Source organism: Perca fluviatilis, chromosome 7 (assembly GCF_010015445.1).
Source record: "Perca fluviatilis chromosome 7, GENO_Pfluv_1.0, whole genome shotgun sequence".
NCBI classification, from domain to species: Eukaryota; Metazoa; Chordata; class Actinopteri; order Perciformes; family Percidae; genus Perca; species Perca fluviatilis.
In genome coordinates, this window is record NC_053118.1 from 33567691 (window position 1) to 33588899 (window position 21209).

At 40.0% G+C, this 21209-nt stretch overlaps 1 protein-coding gene and 1 long non-coding RNA gene across 2 annotated transcripts; one reads left to right on the forward strand and one right to left on the reverse strand.

Moving 5' to 3' along the window:
* Positions 1-167: 167 nt before the first annotated feature.
* On the reverse strand, positions 168-13696 carry LOC120561933. Its single transcript, XM_039805279.1, has 6 exons — positions 13568-13696; positions 9582-9640; positions 9192-9272; positions 8947-9091; positions 8036-8271; positions 168-696 (listed from the first exon to the last, which is right to left on the reverse strand). The coding sequence occupies exons 3-6, from the start codon at positions 9252-9254 to the stop codon at positions 520-522; spliced, it is 621 nt and encodes a 206-aa protein (XP_039661213.1). The 5' UTR covers positions 9255-9272; positions 9582-9640; positions 13568-13696; the 3' UTR covers positions 168-519.
* A 2418-nt stretch (positions 13697-16114) lies between these two features.
* On the forward strand, positions 16115-20402 carry LOC120561935. The gene is made up of 3 exons (XR_005639668.1): positions 16115-16318; positions 16442-16501; positions 19577-20402. It is a non-coding gene; the product is annotated as an uncharacterized LOC120561935 (long non-coding RNA).
* The last annotated feature ends 807 nt before the right edge of the window (positions 20403-21209 follow it).

A 21209-nucleotide genomic window follows, 5' to 3' on the forward strand; every position in this document is an offset into this window, starting at 1 on the left:
TTGTTAAGGCATTATGGTGTATTTTCTTATTTTACTTTCCTTTGCTGTGAAATACTTAAGACACACTGCATATTACACTGTCTACACAGGTGACGTTGCATTCGCAGAAGCTCTAGTCCTTCATCTGGTGGGAATAAAAATAATGTACATAGGCCGAGATCTGAAAATAAAGCTTCAGTCAATAGTCTTTATTCTTTCCGCAAAGAAGGTTCAGTACATCACAGAAGAGAATGAACAGAGGAACTAGACCACAGAAGGTACGTATGTACTTCTGTTGCTGAGCAGAAAAGGCCTGGTTGTGACAGAACTGAAAGGACAAAAAAGGTTAGCGGGAGAAGCTCTGTGGTTATAATAGAGTGAAAAAAAGCTTGAGGTGTGAGAATATGTGAGAACATCCTGTCTTGACATTCTTTCTCAAACATTTGTATCAAAGTAGAAACTGCCGATGCTCCTGTGCTGTTAGACCCTGTTCTACATTAAGGAATGTGTCACCCCACTTCCTGTAATGGCCCCTGATTATCACATAAGGAAAATGCAGAAGAGAGCAAGACACACTGAGAGGGTTAACTGAGGGAATACTTGTAAGCCGGCGCCATTGTTGAGCAACCCTTCATTTTCCCTTATGTACTTCACCGCATCTTTTGCACGGATTCTGAATGGGTTGTTAAAGCAGCGTCTTTCACCAGTCATGTTGTACTAGAAACAAAAGAGAAGTGAGATTTAGTTAATTGTGACCTTAATGAGAGATGAATACAATGTGCAATAAGCTGGAAGGAAATTTGGAGATTTGAGGGTGCTGTTTAAAACCAACAATCACATTGTCTACCACAGTGTCCATGTGTCCCGGTGTCATGCATAATGTCACTACTGACAACTTTTGTGTCCGAAGTATTCCTTTGAGACATTTTGGGAAATATGCTTATTTGCTGAGAGATGTCTGTTAAATACAGTATGTAGCTACAGCCGATGGAAATAGAAAGAAGGAACAATCATACATTATTAGAAGTTTGTATTGGTCCAGACTTTGGTGCCATTTCTAATGAAGTAAATGGGGCTGGTGAAAAATATTTCCACAAAATAAAAGCACATTACGTGACGTTGACGTGATACGCGTTTGTTTTCCTTGGTATAAACAGATAATAGCTCTGTCCAGCTCCATCCAAGCCCCTGTTTGTTTGAAGATGGCTGCATTATTATTAGTATTAACAAAGAAACTAAAGCAAAACAGTTCTGAGCGTAATTTTTCTAACAGCTTCCTTACCCACTGCTTGAGAACTTTTGCAAATGTGCGCCATATCTTTCTCACAAGCCAATCAAAGCAGACTGGGTTTTTCAAAGGGAGGGCTTAAAGAGACAGGCGCTAAAACAGAGCGTTTCAGACAGAGGGGGGATGCATGTATAGACGGGACAATAAAAGAAAATAAAGTGTTTTTTGAACATTAAAGGGGTGATAGAATGCAAAACCGATTTTACCAAATTGTAAAATAGTTGTTGAATAACGACAGTTCGGTGGGTAAATAGGACATACATATAAGCTCAAAATCCCATTGACACCCCTTTACTATGAAAATCTCATATTTTGAAACTGCCGCTGAAAACGGGCGAATCTCAACAAAGCTAGTTGCTTACGTAAGTATCTCAAAAACTGAACCTTTGTCACAGCCGTGGGTGTATTAAGAGAACGGTCACGCCCCAACATTTACATAGGCTACACAACTGACCTGAGATCAGGTAGTCTTCCGAATCTAGGTCGTGCAGATCTCAGAAAATGTATACATTGTTCATATGCTATTTTACCATTAAATTCACTTCTGAGACTTTTTTATGCGAGAAATCAACTACGTAGAGGTCAAATATGGGCCGTTTTACGAAAATGGATGGCTAATTGCAAATTTGGTCCGACTGTGTGTCGGAGTTCAGAGGCTGGTGCTGCCTGTGTTGCTACCTCGCCGCCTGGCCTGCCTTCCTTCACAGACCCCAGCCTGTTGTGAGCTCGATTGAGCTCCGTCCCGACTGGCAGCCCACGGCACTCCATACCCGCGCAAAGTCACCGTTTGGGGCTAATGAACTACGAAACGCCGCTGCTCTGACAGAGCTCCAGGGCCTGCAACTCCCCTCTTCCTGCTAGCTAAATGGCCGGTGTATGTGTGTGTGAAAGCGCGGTCAGCGAGCTTGTTACATCAGCAATCTCTTACCACAGGTTCCAGTTAATCTTTTAATGTGTGTAATTATAATGTGTTGAGTTATTTAAACAAACGATTGGGGAAATAAACGCCGCTTGTCCATGAGTCTCATTGATAGCGCCTGCGGCTGGATGTAGCTCTATCAATGAGAGCTAGCTAGCCTCCTCTTAGAATTCCTCTGGAATTCACAAAAATTCATTAACTTGAAATCGGACACCGTTGTTAGCTTTATAAAACATTTAGTTAGATGTTGTATAAGTGGCGTGACGAAATTCAAACTGTAAATATACTCAAATTACGACCAAAAATGAAGCTAACTAGCCGCAATCTGTACACATAGGATTGAAGGGACAGTCGCAGCTAATGAAACCCTTACAGCTCACAAATATTCATTAACTTGAAATCGGACACCGTTGTTAGCTTTATAAGACATTTAGGTATATGTTGTATAGCTAAGTGGCGTGACATGTGTGTAACACGTGGTCTGTGGAGGAAGGCAGGCCGGGCGGCGAGGCAGCAACACAGGCAGCTGAACTCCGACACACAGTTTTACCAAATTTGCAATTAGCCATCCATTTTCGTAAAACGGCCCATATTTGAACTTTATATAGTTGATTTCTCGCTTAAAAAAGTCTCAGAAGTGAATTTGGTAAGGAAACATTGCAGTGTCTGGAATATGAGATTCTGTCACGTTTCTAATGTCTGTGTATTGGGGATTCGCTCAACCAATCAGCGCGCGTCTCTACGTGTGTGTACGGGGCTAAGGCTCAACAAGCAATTTTCTAGTAGAAACTGTAGAAATATATTGGGTTTAGAATAAGAATGTCCTGTAGCCTGGGATGGCCTCGCTGTCTCCTCCTGTCTGGCATGTGTAAGATAAGACAGGTTCAAATTTAGTGGAGCTAAAGTGCTCCTCATTTGTTTAATAAACAATTGGAACAGAATGCACCTAATGAAATCTCTTAAAGGAACAGACAATCTCTAGCGCGCAACTTCTCTATCTTCTCGGAGACAGAAAGTCTGAGTGATATCCAACCAATTGGCGGCCCACATGCAATGGTGGAAGGAGGAACCTGAAGATGAATAAAAGAATAGGGAAAAGGAAGGTCCGGGGTCAGACCCGGAAAGACTTTGTTGGTGGTTAGGGAGAGAAAGTCTCGAAGGAGCGGCTGATCCATATGCATATGAAAGATCTGTTTGCAATATCATTTTACTAAAGATTGTTATAGTTTAACTGAACGAATCCTGAGTATTAATTTCTTGGTCTGCCTTTCAACGAACACAATAAGTAAAGGGGAAACTTTGAGAAGTGACCGGTGGTTCTTAAAAAAGACTCTGGCTTTTTGAGCCAGAGTAGAATCGGTCGCTTTTTTTCCTACATGGTGACCCCCGACATGAGGTAAAGACCAGGAAACCAACAACGGAAGCCAACCAGAACTTTTTGGCTGGACTTCACACACTCAGACTCTTCTCTCCGGATCCAAATGGTGCGCCAAAATTAAAGGTAAGAGAATTCCTGTTTTGTCTTTAAGAAAGACCAAAATTCTCACATTCGGACCTCAAAACTAAATTTCTTTTGGATCTGTGAGGGTAAGACATCTTGGGTTTTAATTAAAAATTGGGCTAACCAGTACTGTAAGTGATATTGCACGCAGAGACAGACGCCTCGAGTCAAGGAGTGTCGCCTGGGAAAAACTGAGACGCCTCGAGTGAGGAGTGTCGTCCAGTTTAACTGAGAACGCCTCGAGTGAGGAGTGTCGTCCAGTAAAAAGACACCTCGAGTGAGGAGTGTTGTCTAATAATAATGTATTGCCTGTGATTACAAAGTAAAGACATCTCGCGTAGAAAGAGCTGTCTAAAGCTGACTGGAAAACTGGGTTTCGAGATATGGTCTAAGAGTGACACCTGGTGGAGAATTGGTGTCACTATATAAAATAAAAATCAGAAGTGCATAAAGTAAATTGGGGACACGCAGTAAAGGTAAAAACAAAATGCAAAAGTGATCTCACAGGGCGATTTGCCCATAGCGATCCAGTCTCGAAAACCCAGGTGAAAAGCAGTGTATTAATGTATTTGGTGTGATGATTTTAATGTGTGCAGTGTATTAATGTGTTTGGCGTGATGATATGAGCAGTGTATTCATTTGTGTGGCAAATGTTGGTCTAGTTTGGGTTAGTAGACTGTTAGCGTGTTGGTTTAATGGTGGCAAGGCTTGGCTTGGTGTTATAGTTTGAGGCTGTGGCAACCGTGTGGAGAAAGGAGTCAAAATAGAGAGAGTACTCCTAGGAGACAGATGCGTAGGAGTTTTAATAAATTATATAAAAATAATATGAAAATCAACATACTTGGTGGGACAAAAACCCTATGTTGTGGATCTAGAAAATATAATTATATTAAAGGGGGTAAATAATTATTGGGGAAAATAGTCAGCAAAGCTGACAGTGAAATCCAAACGCAGGGAGAGTGTGAAGTGGGTCGCACAGCTGCGGACTGGATCAAATTACGTTTTTTTTTTTTTCACTGAGGAAAAGTAGGGAAAACTTTATTGACATAACCCTACAGCATACACACACACACACACACACACACACACACACACACACACACCCGTTAAGAAGAGGTGTAGACAGGACGACAGCCAGCGAGCAACTAGCTCAAATTTCACGCATACACACACACCCTCTCACCGAGAGAGGAGGAGTCCAAGAAGTTTTGAGCATACACATAGCGGTTTCACATACCACCACACTCTCGCTTCATGCAATGAAGAAATGCTTTGCACTGATACACTGTTTGTTTTTTTGCTATTAGGGACAATTGATATTGTGATATGTTTCCCATATGAGGTAACAAATTGGACAAATAGACATCAAATTAGAAATACTTAGGTTTGCTCTATAGGCCTAAAAAACTTTTATTCATAATGATTTTTAGAACTACCAGACAGTGATTAGTATAGCTTTGGGTTACAAACTAGAGATAAAAAGAAAATAAACAACATGTTTTTGTTTAATTCGTCTTAGGTTATTGGTTATATTGAAACCAATACAGGTTGATATGAGAATTCAGCCTGAAAGCAGTTTTAATATCATACTCTAGTGAGTTCTTGGGTTGCTATATCACAAATTCCTTAAATTAAATTATTAATTAAGTTGAGGTTGAAAACATTTTATGTTGGTAATTCCCTTTTCTTTTAAAGAAATGATTATCATTTATAAGTGCTGCGTTTTTGAGTCATGAGCTTATCATGCCTCAAATAGAAGGGATATAGTAGCAATAATAAATAAGGTGTTCACATCATTTTTTTATTTAAAAAACTACTTTAAAGACAATTCAGTTTTGTTTTGATTGACTTTCACTATTTGCAGAAACATAACCTTTAAAAATAATCTAAAAGAGAACAGTTACAAAACCTTTTTAGCACAATTTGTATGGATTTTATAGAGTTAAACCAGCATAAGGGAAAGAAATGCTGCTTTATAATATTTGATATTCACTAAAAAAAAGAACAATTAATGCCTTTTGGGAGTTCTGTTTTGTGCCACACAGCGCCTCATGTGTGTCAGTCGGGTCCATCTCACTCCCCCTCCAGCTGCAGGACCGGTGAAAAACTGTACCAGAAGATTGACCATAACAGCGCCTCAGACCACAGCACAGCTAGACACGATAAAGGTCTGTGGTCTGGCTACAGTTCTCGGCCCAGAAGAAAAGGGATGGGGGACCAGTGCTATGCGTCTGGTTGTGACTTCAGTATCTGGAGATGTACTGTGTCAAACCTAAAAGCCAGCAGCAAACCACACGCCCTACCCAAAGCCTTGATGAGCATTGTGTGATGAACTAATGACGCTGAAATAAGAAGGCTTCGGAGGGGTCAATCATATGACCCCGAGGCCTGCTTCACCAAAGGAAAAGACGCTGATATCTGGAGGTACGGAGCAGTAGACGGACTGAGAGAAGGAGGGGGGGGAGCGAGAGACCGTTCTGCTCTGACACATCTGATGCATTGTGAAGTTAAGTAGCACACAGACTCACATTCTGAAAATACACACACTATTAGGAGAAGAGAATTAGAAGTACTTATTTTTACTTTTAAGATAAATGTTCAGTTGGTGTGTCAGTAAATGTTTAAAGTACATTTCACTGTTCAAATTGGATTGATGAAAAGTTGATAAAAATGATCCATTCAAAGACTTCCTAAAAAACCTTAAATTGTATTTTTCTAGATTTTTTGCAGTTGCTGCATCTTTCCTGAGACCTGTTGAAGTGGTGTGAGTTTTAGTGCTGAAACCATGATGATTAAAACCAGGTATCAACAACTTTAACACAGAGATTATGATTATATTATATATTGGACCTACTGCTTGCCTTTATCGGAGGGATATTTAAACGATAGTTTTCCTATTAATTAAGAAAGATGTTTTTTCCAAATGCCAAAAGCTGATGAAAATTGTGAGAATACAAAAGTAAAGTGCTAAAAATCAATCAAAAATACAGTTGAGTAGAAATTTTAAAAAATAATGCTGAGAAAGACTAAATATATTTTTAATATAATTTGTCCCCTGTCCCAGAACTCTAATCAATAGACTGATAATAACGGCTTTATCAAAAGAGGGTGCTCCCCCGGCTTATCAGATGTTAGCCATGACTGAATTTACTCACCCTGCCAACTATGGGGACTATTTTGACGAGGCTGACACTTCCTCCGACGAGGAGGAGGAAGGAGTATAGTCACGCTGGGTCTAAATTACTCACAATCACCACCCAGTGCCCCCCTCTCCCTGAGTCCCCGTTTCCTATCTCCAACTGTTTTTCTATCCTCTTATCTGCTGTCAGAGATTCCCTTCTTTGTTTCACAGATATTGCGCAGGGCTGAAAATCAGCCCATAGTCAATATAGCCTTAAGCAAGACATAGGTTTGAAGTATGATTTTACAATTTTTAATTAATTACAATAATTACAAAAGATGTTTGTTTGAAGTTTGCATGATACACGATGTTTAGGGATTTCTACAAAAATAATTGTAACCATTGGTATAGTCATAGAAAGAGCAATGGATTATGCAGCTTACATTAGGGGCTAAAATCTACATATAAGACCCACGCACCACACCGCTCTGACATGATATCTACTATCACAGTTAACTTTTGATTGCTTATTATTGATTACTAAATTGCCAGTAAGTTGTATGTAGGTCTCGAAAGAGGGATCCCATTATTTTGTTTTACCAATATTAGGATTATGTTCCACAGTGTGTTGCTGTGGAAAAAGAGGGTGTAGAAATATATTGGGTTTAGAATAAGAATGTCCTGTAGCCTGGGATGGCCTCGCTGTCTCCTCCTGTCTGGCATGTGTAAGATAAGACACTTTGAGAAGTGACCGGTGGTTCTTAAAAGACTCTGGCTTTTTGAGCCAGAGTAGAATCGGTCGCTTTTTTTCCTACAAAACCCAAAACAATATTAACCTGAAAATGAACGTGACATGTCTCCTTTAATGAAAGACTGGAAGCAAGGGAAAACCACTAGCCTGGCTCTGTTGAAAGAAAGAAAAGAATCGGCCTCGCAGCACCTCTGAAGCTTATTAATTCAAAGATATATTTCTTTCTTTTAATCCGTTTGAAAACTGTGGCAACCTCACGGTGAGGACAAGACTCAAGGAAGTCGTAAGAGAAGTCACAAAAAATAGTTCAGAACAGAACTCCTCATAAAAACCAAAACTTGTCGTTTTTATACTTCAGTCCTTCCAAATAAGTGTATTTCCCAAAATGTCAAACTATTCATGTAAGCCTTGGTCTGAACTTAATAAAATGTGTCATGCTTTAATATGGTGATAGGCACTTTTAATCAGCCACGTACCTGCAGTGCTAATTTCACTCCGTAACGCACATAGGTAGCAAGGTGTTCACAGTTGTTGGCGAAGACAACATACAGCCCACAGTTGGCTTTTCGTTTGTTGATGCGCGCGGTCATTTCTGCTTCAGTTCCTGCCTTCCACTCCTGTCCTTTCTTGTCCTTGTATCCATCGAGGTAATTGAACACCTCAGGCTCCTTAGCCATGTCCAGTTTATTGAAAATACAGGAAGGACTATTGTCTATAACCAGGGAATAAATTATTAGATGTACAGTATGTAAACATTTACAACACATGTATACTTATTTCTGTCTAAAAGCTCTTTTTTTGAACATAAGCCTAGGACTCTACACTAGTGAGCCTTTACCAGGCTCAGTGCTTTAAGCTAGATGCTAACAGCAGATGTGTTTTCCATGGTCAAACTTTAGTTTAGCATGTTAGCATCCTAACATTTGCCAATTAGCACTCAACAAAAAGTACAATAGAGGGAGATTATAATTTGCTTTGCAGGTATTTCATCATACACCCAAGTATTTGTCACATTAACATAATAATGACTCTTGCCACTTTTCCGCCTCTCTCCATGAAACATGTTATTTGTATCCAAAATAGAATTCTAAACCCAAGGTTTCTGGATTATCAGAGGAAACAACACACATTCATGCTGAACTCATGCTCATCTTCCAACAGTGTTTCTCACTCTGCTGGAAGATGTTTTAGTGCATGAGTGTTGACATAATTCCAAGTTGTGGAGGTAGCTGAGCAAAGCATGACAAAATCCCATTTCAGCATATGGTCCATGTACTGTATGGTAAAGATGATGCTATGATATCAAACACCTGAGGTTTGTTTTATTGTTGCTCTCACTCTTAGATTGAATTGGCTTACTGCCTTTGGAGTTTCTAAACATACGTACTTATGCGTTCAAATATGTTCTGGCCGTCTTTTTTACCAGGGAGTGGTCTGTCGCCCACATAGACAGCATAGTGCTGGTAGGTAAAGTTTTTCCCCCAAACCGTCTTACAACTGGGTTTGAAAGAAATGATATCTCCAAACTGGAACTGTTAAAGAAAGAAATGGAAATGGAAGAAACTAATTTACTGATACGTTCTAGAGCACCACAATATGAAATAAATAGAGTACTGAAAGTTATTAACTTACTCCATTTATGTCGACTGTGATCACCCGTTGAATGATCAAAGCCACCAAGATCAGCTTCCTCATTGTTCCAGCAGTGAACGGCTGTGATGTACATTACAATACTGTAAGGTTATCTGAAACTGCTCATTTGATTTTACAAGTAAAGATGTTTTCTAAAAAATTCTAGAGAGGGAAATTCATGCACCAAGAGTTCATATTCTAGAGAAGAATGGCAGACACTGACTAAAGAATAATGCTTCAACACCACAAAAACAACATGGACTCAAAATATTTCCCACGGAATTTAAGTATTCAAGCAATGAGACTGAGTTCAAGGAAGGACAGAAAGTAGAAAAGTAATAAAAAGAAAAGACAGAAAGCAGACAGGAGAAAGATGAAATGATGACCTACCACGGAGGTGTTGAGGAGATGAAGTAAGCAGTACAATCAAGCTTCTTGACACCCTGAAACTACACACACACACACACACACACACACACAGAATAAAGACCAAAAGCAGCTGTTGGGGAAGTGATACACGTTCAATTATTTCCACTTAGATGCACACTTGTCTTCCTGCAGCTTGCACACTTTTAAGCAGATTCATGCATGCTTGCGCACACAAACAATCACATATATACTATAATTTGGGGTGGCAGTAGTGGCCTAACACACACACACACACACACACACACACACATATGCTCTTCAAGGCTTTAGATTTTCTCTCTGGATGCCTTCTACAATGACTGGTAAAAACTTAAATTAGCTTAATTATTCTTTCTGGATTTAAAATGTTCTATATGTCTCCTGTCATACAGCATGACTGCTGTTAACACAATAAATATTACTTTTTTCTTTCACGTCTCCTGTGTGTGTGATGTCACGTATCTGTAAACTGTTATAAACTGCAGTCAGATGTACGGCACTCTGTGTGTGTTAATGCACCTAGTCTAGTAGTAACAAAGTCTTTTAAGTCTTTATTATTTGCGCAAAGAAGGTTCAGTACATCACAGAAGGCCTGGTTGTGACAGAACTGAAAGGACAAAGGTTAGGGGAAGAAGCTCTGTGGTTATAATAGAGCTAAAAAAAAGCTTGAGATGTAAGTGTGAGAACATCCTGTCTTGACATTCTTTCTCAAACATTTGTATCAAAGTAGAAACTGCCGATGCTCCTGTGCTGTTAGACGCTGTTCTACATTAAGGAATGTGTCACCCCACTTCCTGTAATGGCCCCTGACTATCACATAAGGAAAAAGCAGAGGAGAGCAAGACACACTGAGAGGGTGCTGTTTAAAACCAACAATGTGTCCCGGTGTCATACATAATGTCACTACTGACAACTTTTGTGTAAAAAGGTCAGAAGTATTCCTTTGAGACATTTTGGGAAATATGCTTATTTGCTGAGAGATGTCTGTTAAATACAGTATGTAGCTACAGCCGATGGAAATAGAAAGAAGGAACAGTCATACATTATTAGAAGTTTGTATTGGTCCAGACTTGGGTGCCTTTTCTAATGAAGTAAATGGGGCATTAAATGGGAAGTAAAAACGATGCTGAAAAACTAGTCCATGTATGCGTTAATTCCAGGCTGGACTATTGTAATTCCCTATTATCAGGATGCTCAAATAAAACCCTTAAGACTCTCCTGCTGATCCAGAATGCTGCAGCACGTGTTGTACGTGACAAGTACTAAGAAAAGAGATCATATTTCTCCTGTATTAGCTGCTCTGCATTGGCTTCCTGTAAAATCCAGGATTGACTTTAAAATCCTTCTCCTGACCTACAAAGCTCTAAATGGTCAAGCACCATCATATATAGAAGAGCTCTTAGTACCTTATTGTCCCACTAGAGCACTGCACTCCCAGAATGCAGAGCTACTTGTCATTCCTAGAGTCTCTAAAAGTAGAATGGGAGCCAGAGCCTTCAGCTACCAGGCTCCTCTCCTGTGGAACCAGCTCCCAATCTGGGCTCGGGGGGCAGAAACCGTCACCACATTTAAGACTAAACTGAAAACTCTCCTCTTTGATAAAGCTTATAGTTAGGGAGTGAGGAGTTGCAGTGTACGCCTAGCCCGGCGGGGCAGGGTATATTGCTGCAGACACAGCACCCCTGCTTTTCTCTGCTTCTCTTTACAGTCATCAGATTTACCTATCATATAATCAATAATATAGTGAGAGTAGAGGGAGGCAGGCCAGTACAGCCCGATACGGATGGGGAGAGTTCTAGCCCGACCAGGCATCTCTCTTTAACCTGCCTCTCTTAGTCATTCTGTTATTATTTTATACTGCCGGGGAAGTTCCTTCCTTCTTATGACACAATGAGCTGCTCTCTCTTTTCTTTTTTTTCCTTTTATGTGCATCCTGTCCCAGAAAAACTTGTTACTAACCTAGCTCTGGGGAGTTAACTCCCCGCAGTCCTTATGTTTCTTCTTCGCAGAGCTATGCTCTGCGATTCCCTGCAATGTCCGGCTACGTCCTGCTGCGTCCTGCCGCGTCCACTGCGTCACCCATGCTCTGCTGCGTTACATCCTGTAACGCCCTGCTGTGCCTGGCTATGACATGAACTACTACGACTACCACTGTAGTCACTGTTCCATTATCTTTAATGTGACTATTACGCCACTGTTCATCATAACCCCAACGGGCCCCGTCAGACACCGCCAACCAAGAGTCTGGGTCTGCTGAGGTTTCTTCCTAAAAGGGAGTTTCTCCTGTTGCAATAGCCACTGCTAATGCTTGCTCTTGGGGGAATTTTTGGAATTGTTGGGGCTTTGTAAATTATAGAGTGTGGTCTAGACCTACTCTATCTGTAAAGTGTCTCGAGATAACTGTTGTTATGATTGGATACTATAAATACAATTGAATTGAATTGAATTGAATTGAATTGAATTGAATTGAATTAAATTGAATTGGGGCGGGTGAAAAATATTTCCACAAAATAAAAGCACATGACTGATGTTTTTTATTTAAATGTTCGCGTTTGTTTTCCTTGGTATTTGTCTCTGAACAGATAATAGCTCTGTCCAGCTCCATTCAATCCCCTGTTTGTTTCAAGATGGCTGCGACATCATATATTTTATATATTGTTGGAAATGGTATTTTCACCCCAACACCAATAAATTACTTAAGGGCTTAAGTAGCGAAAAAGATCCATCATCTGTAGCTGCTCTAATACTGTAAAAACACCCAGCAATCACTGCATCATGGTCTGCTGGGAAAGAGCCAATCAAATGCTTCCTTGCACGGTGTACCCACCCAAGCTCCCAGGAACAGCGCCATGTCTTAAAGCAACCATGGGCTTAGCGGGTAACAGTGGAATTGCACCCCTCTGGCCCAGAAAGACTTTTCCCATAGACTGCATGGCGAAAGAAACTATATTTCAGTGGATAATTGTTTTTGGGGTACATCAACTTACCAGCCCGAACACTTAAAGGGTACTTGTTTAAAACGTCACATTTTTAAAAATGTCAACACTACTAGTAGCCGAATCCAGAGTTATTAAACTAGGCATGATGAACGCGCATAATGGATGCAAGCAGACCCACGGGACTGTGCCCGCCGATGTCGCCCTGCACTGCGCAAGCCCATATCCTGTCGTCTCCTGACGTCCTGTAGCTGTAATAATGGATATAGCTAATGGTTGTAATTCACCATGTGTTCTATTAATACATCCATGGTATTATCTTACGATACATCTGAGGGATGTATGGATGTATGTATGCTGTAAAGCCTGTAACGTGGATGTAACTTCATTAGCGTTTCCCAAAACTCGGCTAGTAGCCACCACGGTAACCCTGTACATAGCTATATGCCTAGACAACGTTGCTACATTATATTGCCTTGGTTCTCTCAAAACATCCATTGTTTATTTTGATAAGCATTACTAATTAATACATGCCAAAGTGAAATGTTATAATGAACATTGTTGATGTATTAAGAGAAAGAGAAGAAGCTCTGTTCACGAAACTGCAGGCTAACCTTAGTAGCTAGCACTAGCTAGTAGCACGACATAATGATTATCTCCTTGGTTGTCTAAATACATCCATCGTTAGATAACCATGTAAACGATTAGGAACAACGAAAACACAATGTTTAACGTTAGTGAATATTTTAGTCAATGAAACGGCGAGTTCATGAGTTCGCCACGTATACCATGAACGCACATGTTGCTACCGGTTGCTACGACAACACAAACAAACTGTTGCTAGTGTCCATTGGGACGTCATGGGCCAGTCAACATGGAAGATCCAAGCTCCATGTGGCGCACATTTGCTTTTGCAAATGTGCGCCACATCTTTCTGGCAAGCCAATCAAAGCAAACTGGGTTTGTTTTATTGTTGCTCTCACTCTAAGATTGAATTGGCTTACTGCCTTTGGAGTTTCTAAACATACGTACTTAAGCATTCAAATATGTTCTGCCCGTCTTCTTTACCAGGGAGTTTTCTGTTGCCCACATAGACAGCATAGTGCTGGAAATTCCTTTCCAACAACTGGGTTTGAAAGAAATGATATCTCCAAATTGGAACTGTTAAAGAAAGAAATGGAAATGGAAGAAATTAATTCACTGATATGTTCTAGAGCACCACAATATGGCATAAATACAATACTGAAAGTTATTAACTTACTCCATTTGTGTCGACTGTGATTACCAGCTGAAGGATCACAGCCACCAAGATCAGCTTCCTCATTTTTCTGGCAGTAAACGGCTGTGATGAACATTACAATACTGTAAAGTTATCTGAAACTGAATCTTTGAGGAAGGACAGAAAGTAGAAAAGTAATAAAAATAAAAGACAGAAAGCAGACAGGAGACATGAAATGATGACCTACCACGGAGGTGTTGAGGAGATGAAGTAAGCAGTACAATCAAGCTTCTTGACACCCTGAAACTAACACAACATACAATAAATATTACTTTTTTTCACTTCTCCTGTGTGTGATGTCTCTCATGTAGGCTATCTATAAACTGTAGGGCTCTCTGTGTGAAATAACATAAGATATACTTTATTGTCCCCGAAGGGAAATTTGGTTTGGACTCTGTCCAAAGACAATGCTGGCTCCCTGTCAAGGAACTGGTAAAGACCTGGTGGTTGTTTGTGAAAGCTTCACAGACAAAATGTAGCTATAGGGCCTAGTCATTTTCATCATTTCACAGCCTTAAAGGGGTGATATAATGCAAAACCAATTTTACCTTGTCATAGTTGAATAATGACAGTTTAGTGGGTAACTAGGACATACATAGAACCTCTAAATCCCATTGACACCTCTTTCCTCTGCAAATCTCACAATTTGAAACTTCCTCTGAAAACAGGCAAATCTCAACAAGCCGCCTAGTTGACGTCAATTCGGCGGCACCTTCTCATTTGGCTCTAGTCTCTATGTTTGTCACGCCCCAACATGTACATAGGCTACACAACTGATCTGAGGTCAGCTTAGTCTTCTGAATAGGTCGCGCAGATCTCAAGGAGTTCAGCGGCCGGTGCTGCCTGTGTAGCTACCTCGCCGCCCGGCCTGCCTTCCTTCACACACCCCGGCCTGCTGTGAGGTAGATGGAGCTCCGTCACAGCTGGCAGCCCTCAGCACTCCGAGCTTGTTATGCCAGCAATCTCTTACCACAGGTGCCATCAGATTGACAGAACTGTTTGGATCCTTTCCAGTTTCTAAAATGTGAGGGTTTTTCTGCGTTTACTTTTAATACTTTAAGTACATTTTCCAGATGATACTTACATACTTTTACTTAAGTAACATTTTCAATGCAGGACTTTTACTTGTAGCAGAGTATTTTTACAGTGTGGTGTTAGTACTTTTACTTAAGTAAAGGATCTGAATACTTCTTCCACCACATCAAGAAAGATCCCCTAGCCCGGAGTTGAGCTATGGCGTTTATGTAGTATGTGCATTAACAATTTGGCCACCGTGCCAAATACCGTGTATTTTAGAAACTTAGGTCATTCACAGGGCCCACTGAGCATTTAAAAAAAAACATTAAAAAGCTGACATAAGATGCAAAAAATGCTACCAAGTGCATTTCTGAAATTCCAAATGTCATCCTGTAACAGTGCTTGCAGGAATGTTTCTGTAGTCTGACTTTAGACTGTTGGGTGAGTCTGTAATCCTAATTATTGGTGTTGTGGTGCAGTTGACAGTGGTGGAATGTAAAAAAGTACAAATACTTCATTACTGTACTTAAGTACATTTTTCACGTATCTGTACTTTACTTAAGTAGAATCAATAGTGCATACTTTTGACTTTTACTTTGTTACATTTTGTAGCAATTATCTATACTTTCTACTCCACTACAACATTCCATTACATTTTCGTTACATTTTCTGATCAGTTTTTCCCCCTACCAAAATGTCTTCCTGACCGTCACACGTTTCACCAGTGAAGTTTGGTTGCCATAAATATACAGGGATCCACCGATCCTTCATCGGCTTCCAAGCCAGCTCCGGTGCGCCAGAGCCCAGGCACAGCGCCGGTAATACAGCCTCTGGTAAAAGTAAAAATGAAAAGGTTTGTTTTTTATTATTCCCATTTTTAAATCATAGTTGCCATCTATTTCTCCCCACAGCGCCATTTTCTTCTCCGCCAGGCAGTGTAAGACGCGTTCATATCTTATTTATTTGGCTGGACCTCTTCACATCTCCACCCATTTTCTGCTGCTTCAGACACTTTGCTCACGCTCCCATAGTTAAAGGTCCAATATGTAATATATTTACTGTAATAAATCCAAAAATGACCCCAATTATGCGTCATCAGATATTAAGAAAACATGCTAAGTTGAAATACTATCTTTTCTGACAACAATGTTAATGCCAGTATATATATATATATATATATATATATATATATATATGTTAGATATAACATACTGGATCTGTGTTGCTCCAACTGCACACACGTCCCTGACTGCGTGCTAGTCCCTGTTCAAACATGTTGTCATGCTTTAGAGAGAAATGAATGTCACTAATCTTGTTATGTGACTCTCTACCCTTTTTAGTCCCTAGCGTGGTGTTTTGCGGTGGTGTGGTCCAGCTGCTGGATTGGTAGAGTGTTTATTCCATCAGGACTGTGTTAGCTGTGTGTTTCTGTTGCCCACAGATGTACCGGAACACGCCACCAAGCTGCAGCGCCTGTCACAGAGCAGGTAACCCCCCTCTTTCTCTTTCTCTTTCTCTTTCTCTTTCTCTTTCTCTTTCTCTTTCTCCGTCTGCCTCGTTTCTCTCATGTAAGATTGTATCTGTTGACCCAGTGTTTGTCTCTTTTACAGGACCAAACTGAGGCTCAGTCCTTGGAAGTGAAGAAGCTTTTTGAGGAATACAACAAAATGGTACTTTTTCTCCTCTAATTTGTTTAATATCTGTCTGCACGATCCACTATGCGCATGCACATCAATACGTAGTAGAAAACGTTGATGCTTACCCTCAGAGGTGGGTAGTAACGAGTTACATTTACTCCGTTACATTTACTTGAGTAAGTTTTTGAAAAAATTATACTTCTAGGAGTGGTTTTAAATCACTATACTTTTTACTTTTACTTGAGTAGATTTGTGAAGAAGAAACTGTACTCTTACTCCGCTACATTAGGCTACAATGAGCTCGTTACTTTTCTTTTTACCTCTTTGGTATTCTACGCGTCATTGTTTGTATTCCCCCCGCGTACGCCTCATTTTAATGTTTTATTTTTAAAGAGAGAGAGAGAGAGAGAGAGAGAGAGAGAGACTTCCGCCAAAGTGACTGTGTTTCACCAATCAAACGTAGTTGTGCAGTCTTGTCAGCTGGCAACAAAAAATAGGCGACGCTGATGCGTAAATCAACGCTTATCAATATCACTTCCCTATCAGTCAGGACCAAGATCTGACCATAATTACACTTGTCCTTTCCATAAACTGCCGTAATTAGCCTATTATTTCAGTTGCAATCCTGCCAGTGGAAGCGATCGTGAGAGCAAATAAAAAATATAAAAAACATAATTCAAAACCCGCCGCATTGTTGGCTCAAGAAGCAGAGAAATAGCCAATGTGTAATTCCCTCCCATTCAAATCTATATATTTCATAAATATACCCATCAGGGAATGTTAACGGCGTTGTCGGTCTCTAAATGTTTTAACTTTTATGAGCGCACTCTTCCCCCGTCTCTCTCTCTCTCTCTCTGTCTCTCTCTCTCTGTCTCTCTCTCTCTCTCTCTCTCTCTCTCTCTCTCTCTCCCTCTCTCTCTCTCTGCACCGAGCTCCGCCTGATCTTCTATAAGAACGGTGATGCCGTTATCAATCGAGTATTGATTGGTCAGTAGGCGGTGCTTTAACACCGGTTGATCTCTGATCTCCAACATAACCTGCTCCCGACCAGGTTAGGCGTTCAGCATGAGTTACCATGGCGATTGAACCCGGTATCAAGTGATCCACCTTCGTGATAAAGAAAACCCTGGGTTGAACCTGAAGTTAGCTCGTTAACCCCAAATCTTGTTTCATAGTACAGGCCTCTGGCCTCATAATGAAAGCATGGTTACCTAAGTAAAAGTGCCAAACAGCAGCTCCATTACCTTGTTCTAGTTCTGCCTGCAGAGCCTTGTAAAAAAAAGTAGGTTTGGAAATTGGTGTTACTTGTGCTTATTTATTTTTATGTATTATTATTTTATGGATTTTATTTAAGTACTTGAATTTACCTGTATTATTTTAATTTAAGCTATTTTGTAATTAATTATTTTTTATTTATTTTATTGATTGGATGAACTATAATTTGCCTAAAGATGATTATTTTGTATTTTTGTCCGTCTGATTGCATGCTTGTGTTAAAAAATAAATCAGACGTTACCCAACAGTTACTCAGTACTTGAGTAGTTTTTTCACGGAGAACTTTTTTACTCTTACTCAAGTAATTATTTGGATGACTACTTTTTACTTTTACTTGAGTCATATTATTCTGAAGTAACAGTGCTTTTACTTGAGTACAATTTTTGGCTACTCTACCCACCTCTGCTTACCCTCCTCTATTTGTATCACGCATGCGTTGAAACACTTGACGGTCATGCGGCACAACTGGCGGCATATTTTTGTAGGCTACATTTTATTTTTATTAATATAGTTATTCATTATGGAGTTCACGGCGGGTCTGTTTTATAAAGATATTTAAATGTAGTACTTATTGTCACTGATCCAAAACCGCATATCGACGTCCGTGTACTACGCCTTGGCGACATTATTATTTTTGTGACATGTAGCGTGGGGATGTTGTGATGTTTTTTAAATGTAGCTTACGCTGTGCATTACGAGGAGTTTCCGTGGTTGCCAATCCAAAATAATAAAGGAGTTGTTACATGTTACATGAACATACACCATTTTGGTTACGTGTGGAATGAAGTCTGAGTCTTTCTGTCACTGCAGACCTTCAGTTTCCTCCACACTCTCCATGAAATTCCTGCGGTGCAAAGGTGCACAAGAGTGGAACAGGTCGTGCAGTGTCGTAATAGGATTATCATCTGCGCATGCGAGAACATCTTGTGCATGTCAGATCGTGCAGGTAGCACAGATCACGTACCCACAATATCATTGAAATAAAAATGACTAATAATTACAAACTTCTTCTTGTAGTCTCTTATCTCTTGTGGGATAAAAGATAAAACTATTATTTTCATTGTTGATTAATCTGTCGATTATTTTCTCGATTAATGGTTTGGTCTATAAAATGTCAGAAAATTGTGAAATTTGTCGATCAGTGTCTCCCGAAGCCCAAGATGACGTCCTCATACGTCTTGTTTTGTCCACAACTCCAAGATATTCAGTTGACTGTCACAGAGGAGAGAAGAAACTAGAACATACTGTATTCACATTTCAGAAGCTGCAATCAGAAAAATATTCCTAATTTCTTTTTTTTTATGAAAAAAAATGACTCCTTATTAATATAGTTGGCGATTCATTTAGTAGTTGACAACCAATCGATTCATCTTTGCAGCTCTAGATAAAATAATTCTAGCACATAAATACTTTAAATAATCAATTTAGCTTTGCTTGTCTTAAACTAATTGGGGTTACATTTCACTTGAAGGTATCTACATAAGAGTGACATGACACTGTCATGAACGTGTCATAAACATTATAAACAAGTCATTAACGTCTATGACATAACACTTCTTTTAGTAAATGTTTTTTGTCATGACAAGTTATGGTTAGGTTTGGGTTAAAACAGTTAGGGTTAGGGTTCATATGTTCATGACAGTGTCATGTCACTCTTATGTAGATACCTTCAAATAAAGTGTTACCCTAATTTGTCTGATATACTTCTGAACTGCTGAACTTTTGGACCCACCGGCCACTGTCTGAGATAGAAATGAAACTTGCTGCTCAGTTTATTTTTTTTGTCTGCCGGGACAAAGCTCCACCCACTGATCCCTGACCTCTGATTGGCAGATGTTCCTGCTGTCCAAGCAGTTCACCCAATGGGATGAGACCCTGAGGAAGCTGGAGGAGGCCAAGGGCATTCGGCCCGTGGAGTAGCTCCTGTCAACATACGGATGAGGATGGTGGTGATGAAGAAGAAGAAGAAGACTGTGGTGGGAGCTTTAGATGAGACGTGTGTTCCATGTGTTGCTTGTTCTTCTACAATAAATCCGAACAAAAGTGAGACAAAAGGATCGCAACATCTCACTCGCATGTTTAACTGCTTATCAGTTTTGCCAACATTGAGTTGAATCAGGTGATGTAACATCGATACCTTAATTGCCCCCCACTCCATGATATTGTTGGTTCTCAACAATTCTCAAAACCAACCTTATTTAATAAAATCATCACTAGGAATGGAGCAAATGTAAAAGAACTCGGTCTTGTGTGACTGTTCATCAGTCGTCTGGAGGAACTCGCCGCCCATCACGTGGCGTGTGGTTCAGACATCTCGGAGATGCTGCTGTTATTTATTTTCTGACAATAGAGCATTTTATGTTTGCAAAAAATCAACTCAACTTTCCAACACTGCCTCCCTACTGCAGGACAGTCACAATACTTGTTGTTCTGCCCTTTACACATGTTCTCTCTCTCACACACACACACACACACACACACACACAGATATCCTCTTCAAGGCTTTAGATTTTCTCTCTGGATGCCTTCTGAAATGATTTCTAAAAACTTCAATTAGCTTAATTATTCTTTCCTATATTCTGGATTTAAAATGTTCTATATGTCTCCTTTCATACAGCATGACTGCTGTTAACACAATAAATATTACTTTTTTCTTTCACGTCTCCTGTGTGTGTGATGTTTGTCACCTATCTGCAGGATTAGGTAGGGAGAATGTTAAAAATGTATGTTTTGGTCAGAGAAAAAGCATGTGAATATAATGCTCTTTAAGGCATTATGGTGTATTCTCTTATTTGACTTTCCTTTGCTGTGAAATACTTAGACACTTACTGTAGCTGAATATTACACTGTGTCTACACAGTTGACGTTGAATTCGCAGCAGCTCTAGTCCTCCATCTGGTGGGAATAAAAATAATGTACGTAGGCCGAGATCTGAAAATAAAGCTTCAGTCTACAAAGTCTTTTAAGTCTTTATTCTTTGCACAAAGAAGGTTCAGTACATCACAGAAGAGAATGAACAGAGGAACTAGACCACAGAAGCTACATATGTACTTGTGTTGCTGAGCAGAAAAGGCCTCGTTGTGACAGAACTGAAAGGACAAAGAAGGTTAGCGGGAGAAGCTCTGTGGTTGTAAGGGACTGTTCATTATTTATTTAAGGAGCTGCCGGAGGAGTTTTGGGACCTTTAGCCAAAATAGACACGATCCCTCCCCTCACCAGTAATAATTTTTCTATGACCCTCCCAAACGATTTGATAAAAAGGCATGACCCTCCCCCAATCAGTTTATCGATACCTTCTGTACTGGCTTGCACTTGGCAAAGATATACAGATTCCCATTGTCTTTTTACAGTAATGACATACGTAACATTGTTGTGGAAACACAATAAGCATGGAAACTAAATGCACACTTCCTGCATTACTGCATTACTTCAAATACTAAGTTACTCCTCTAGTAAACTAGTATTC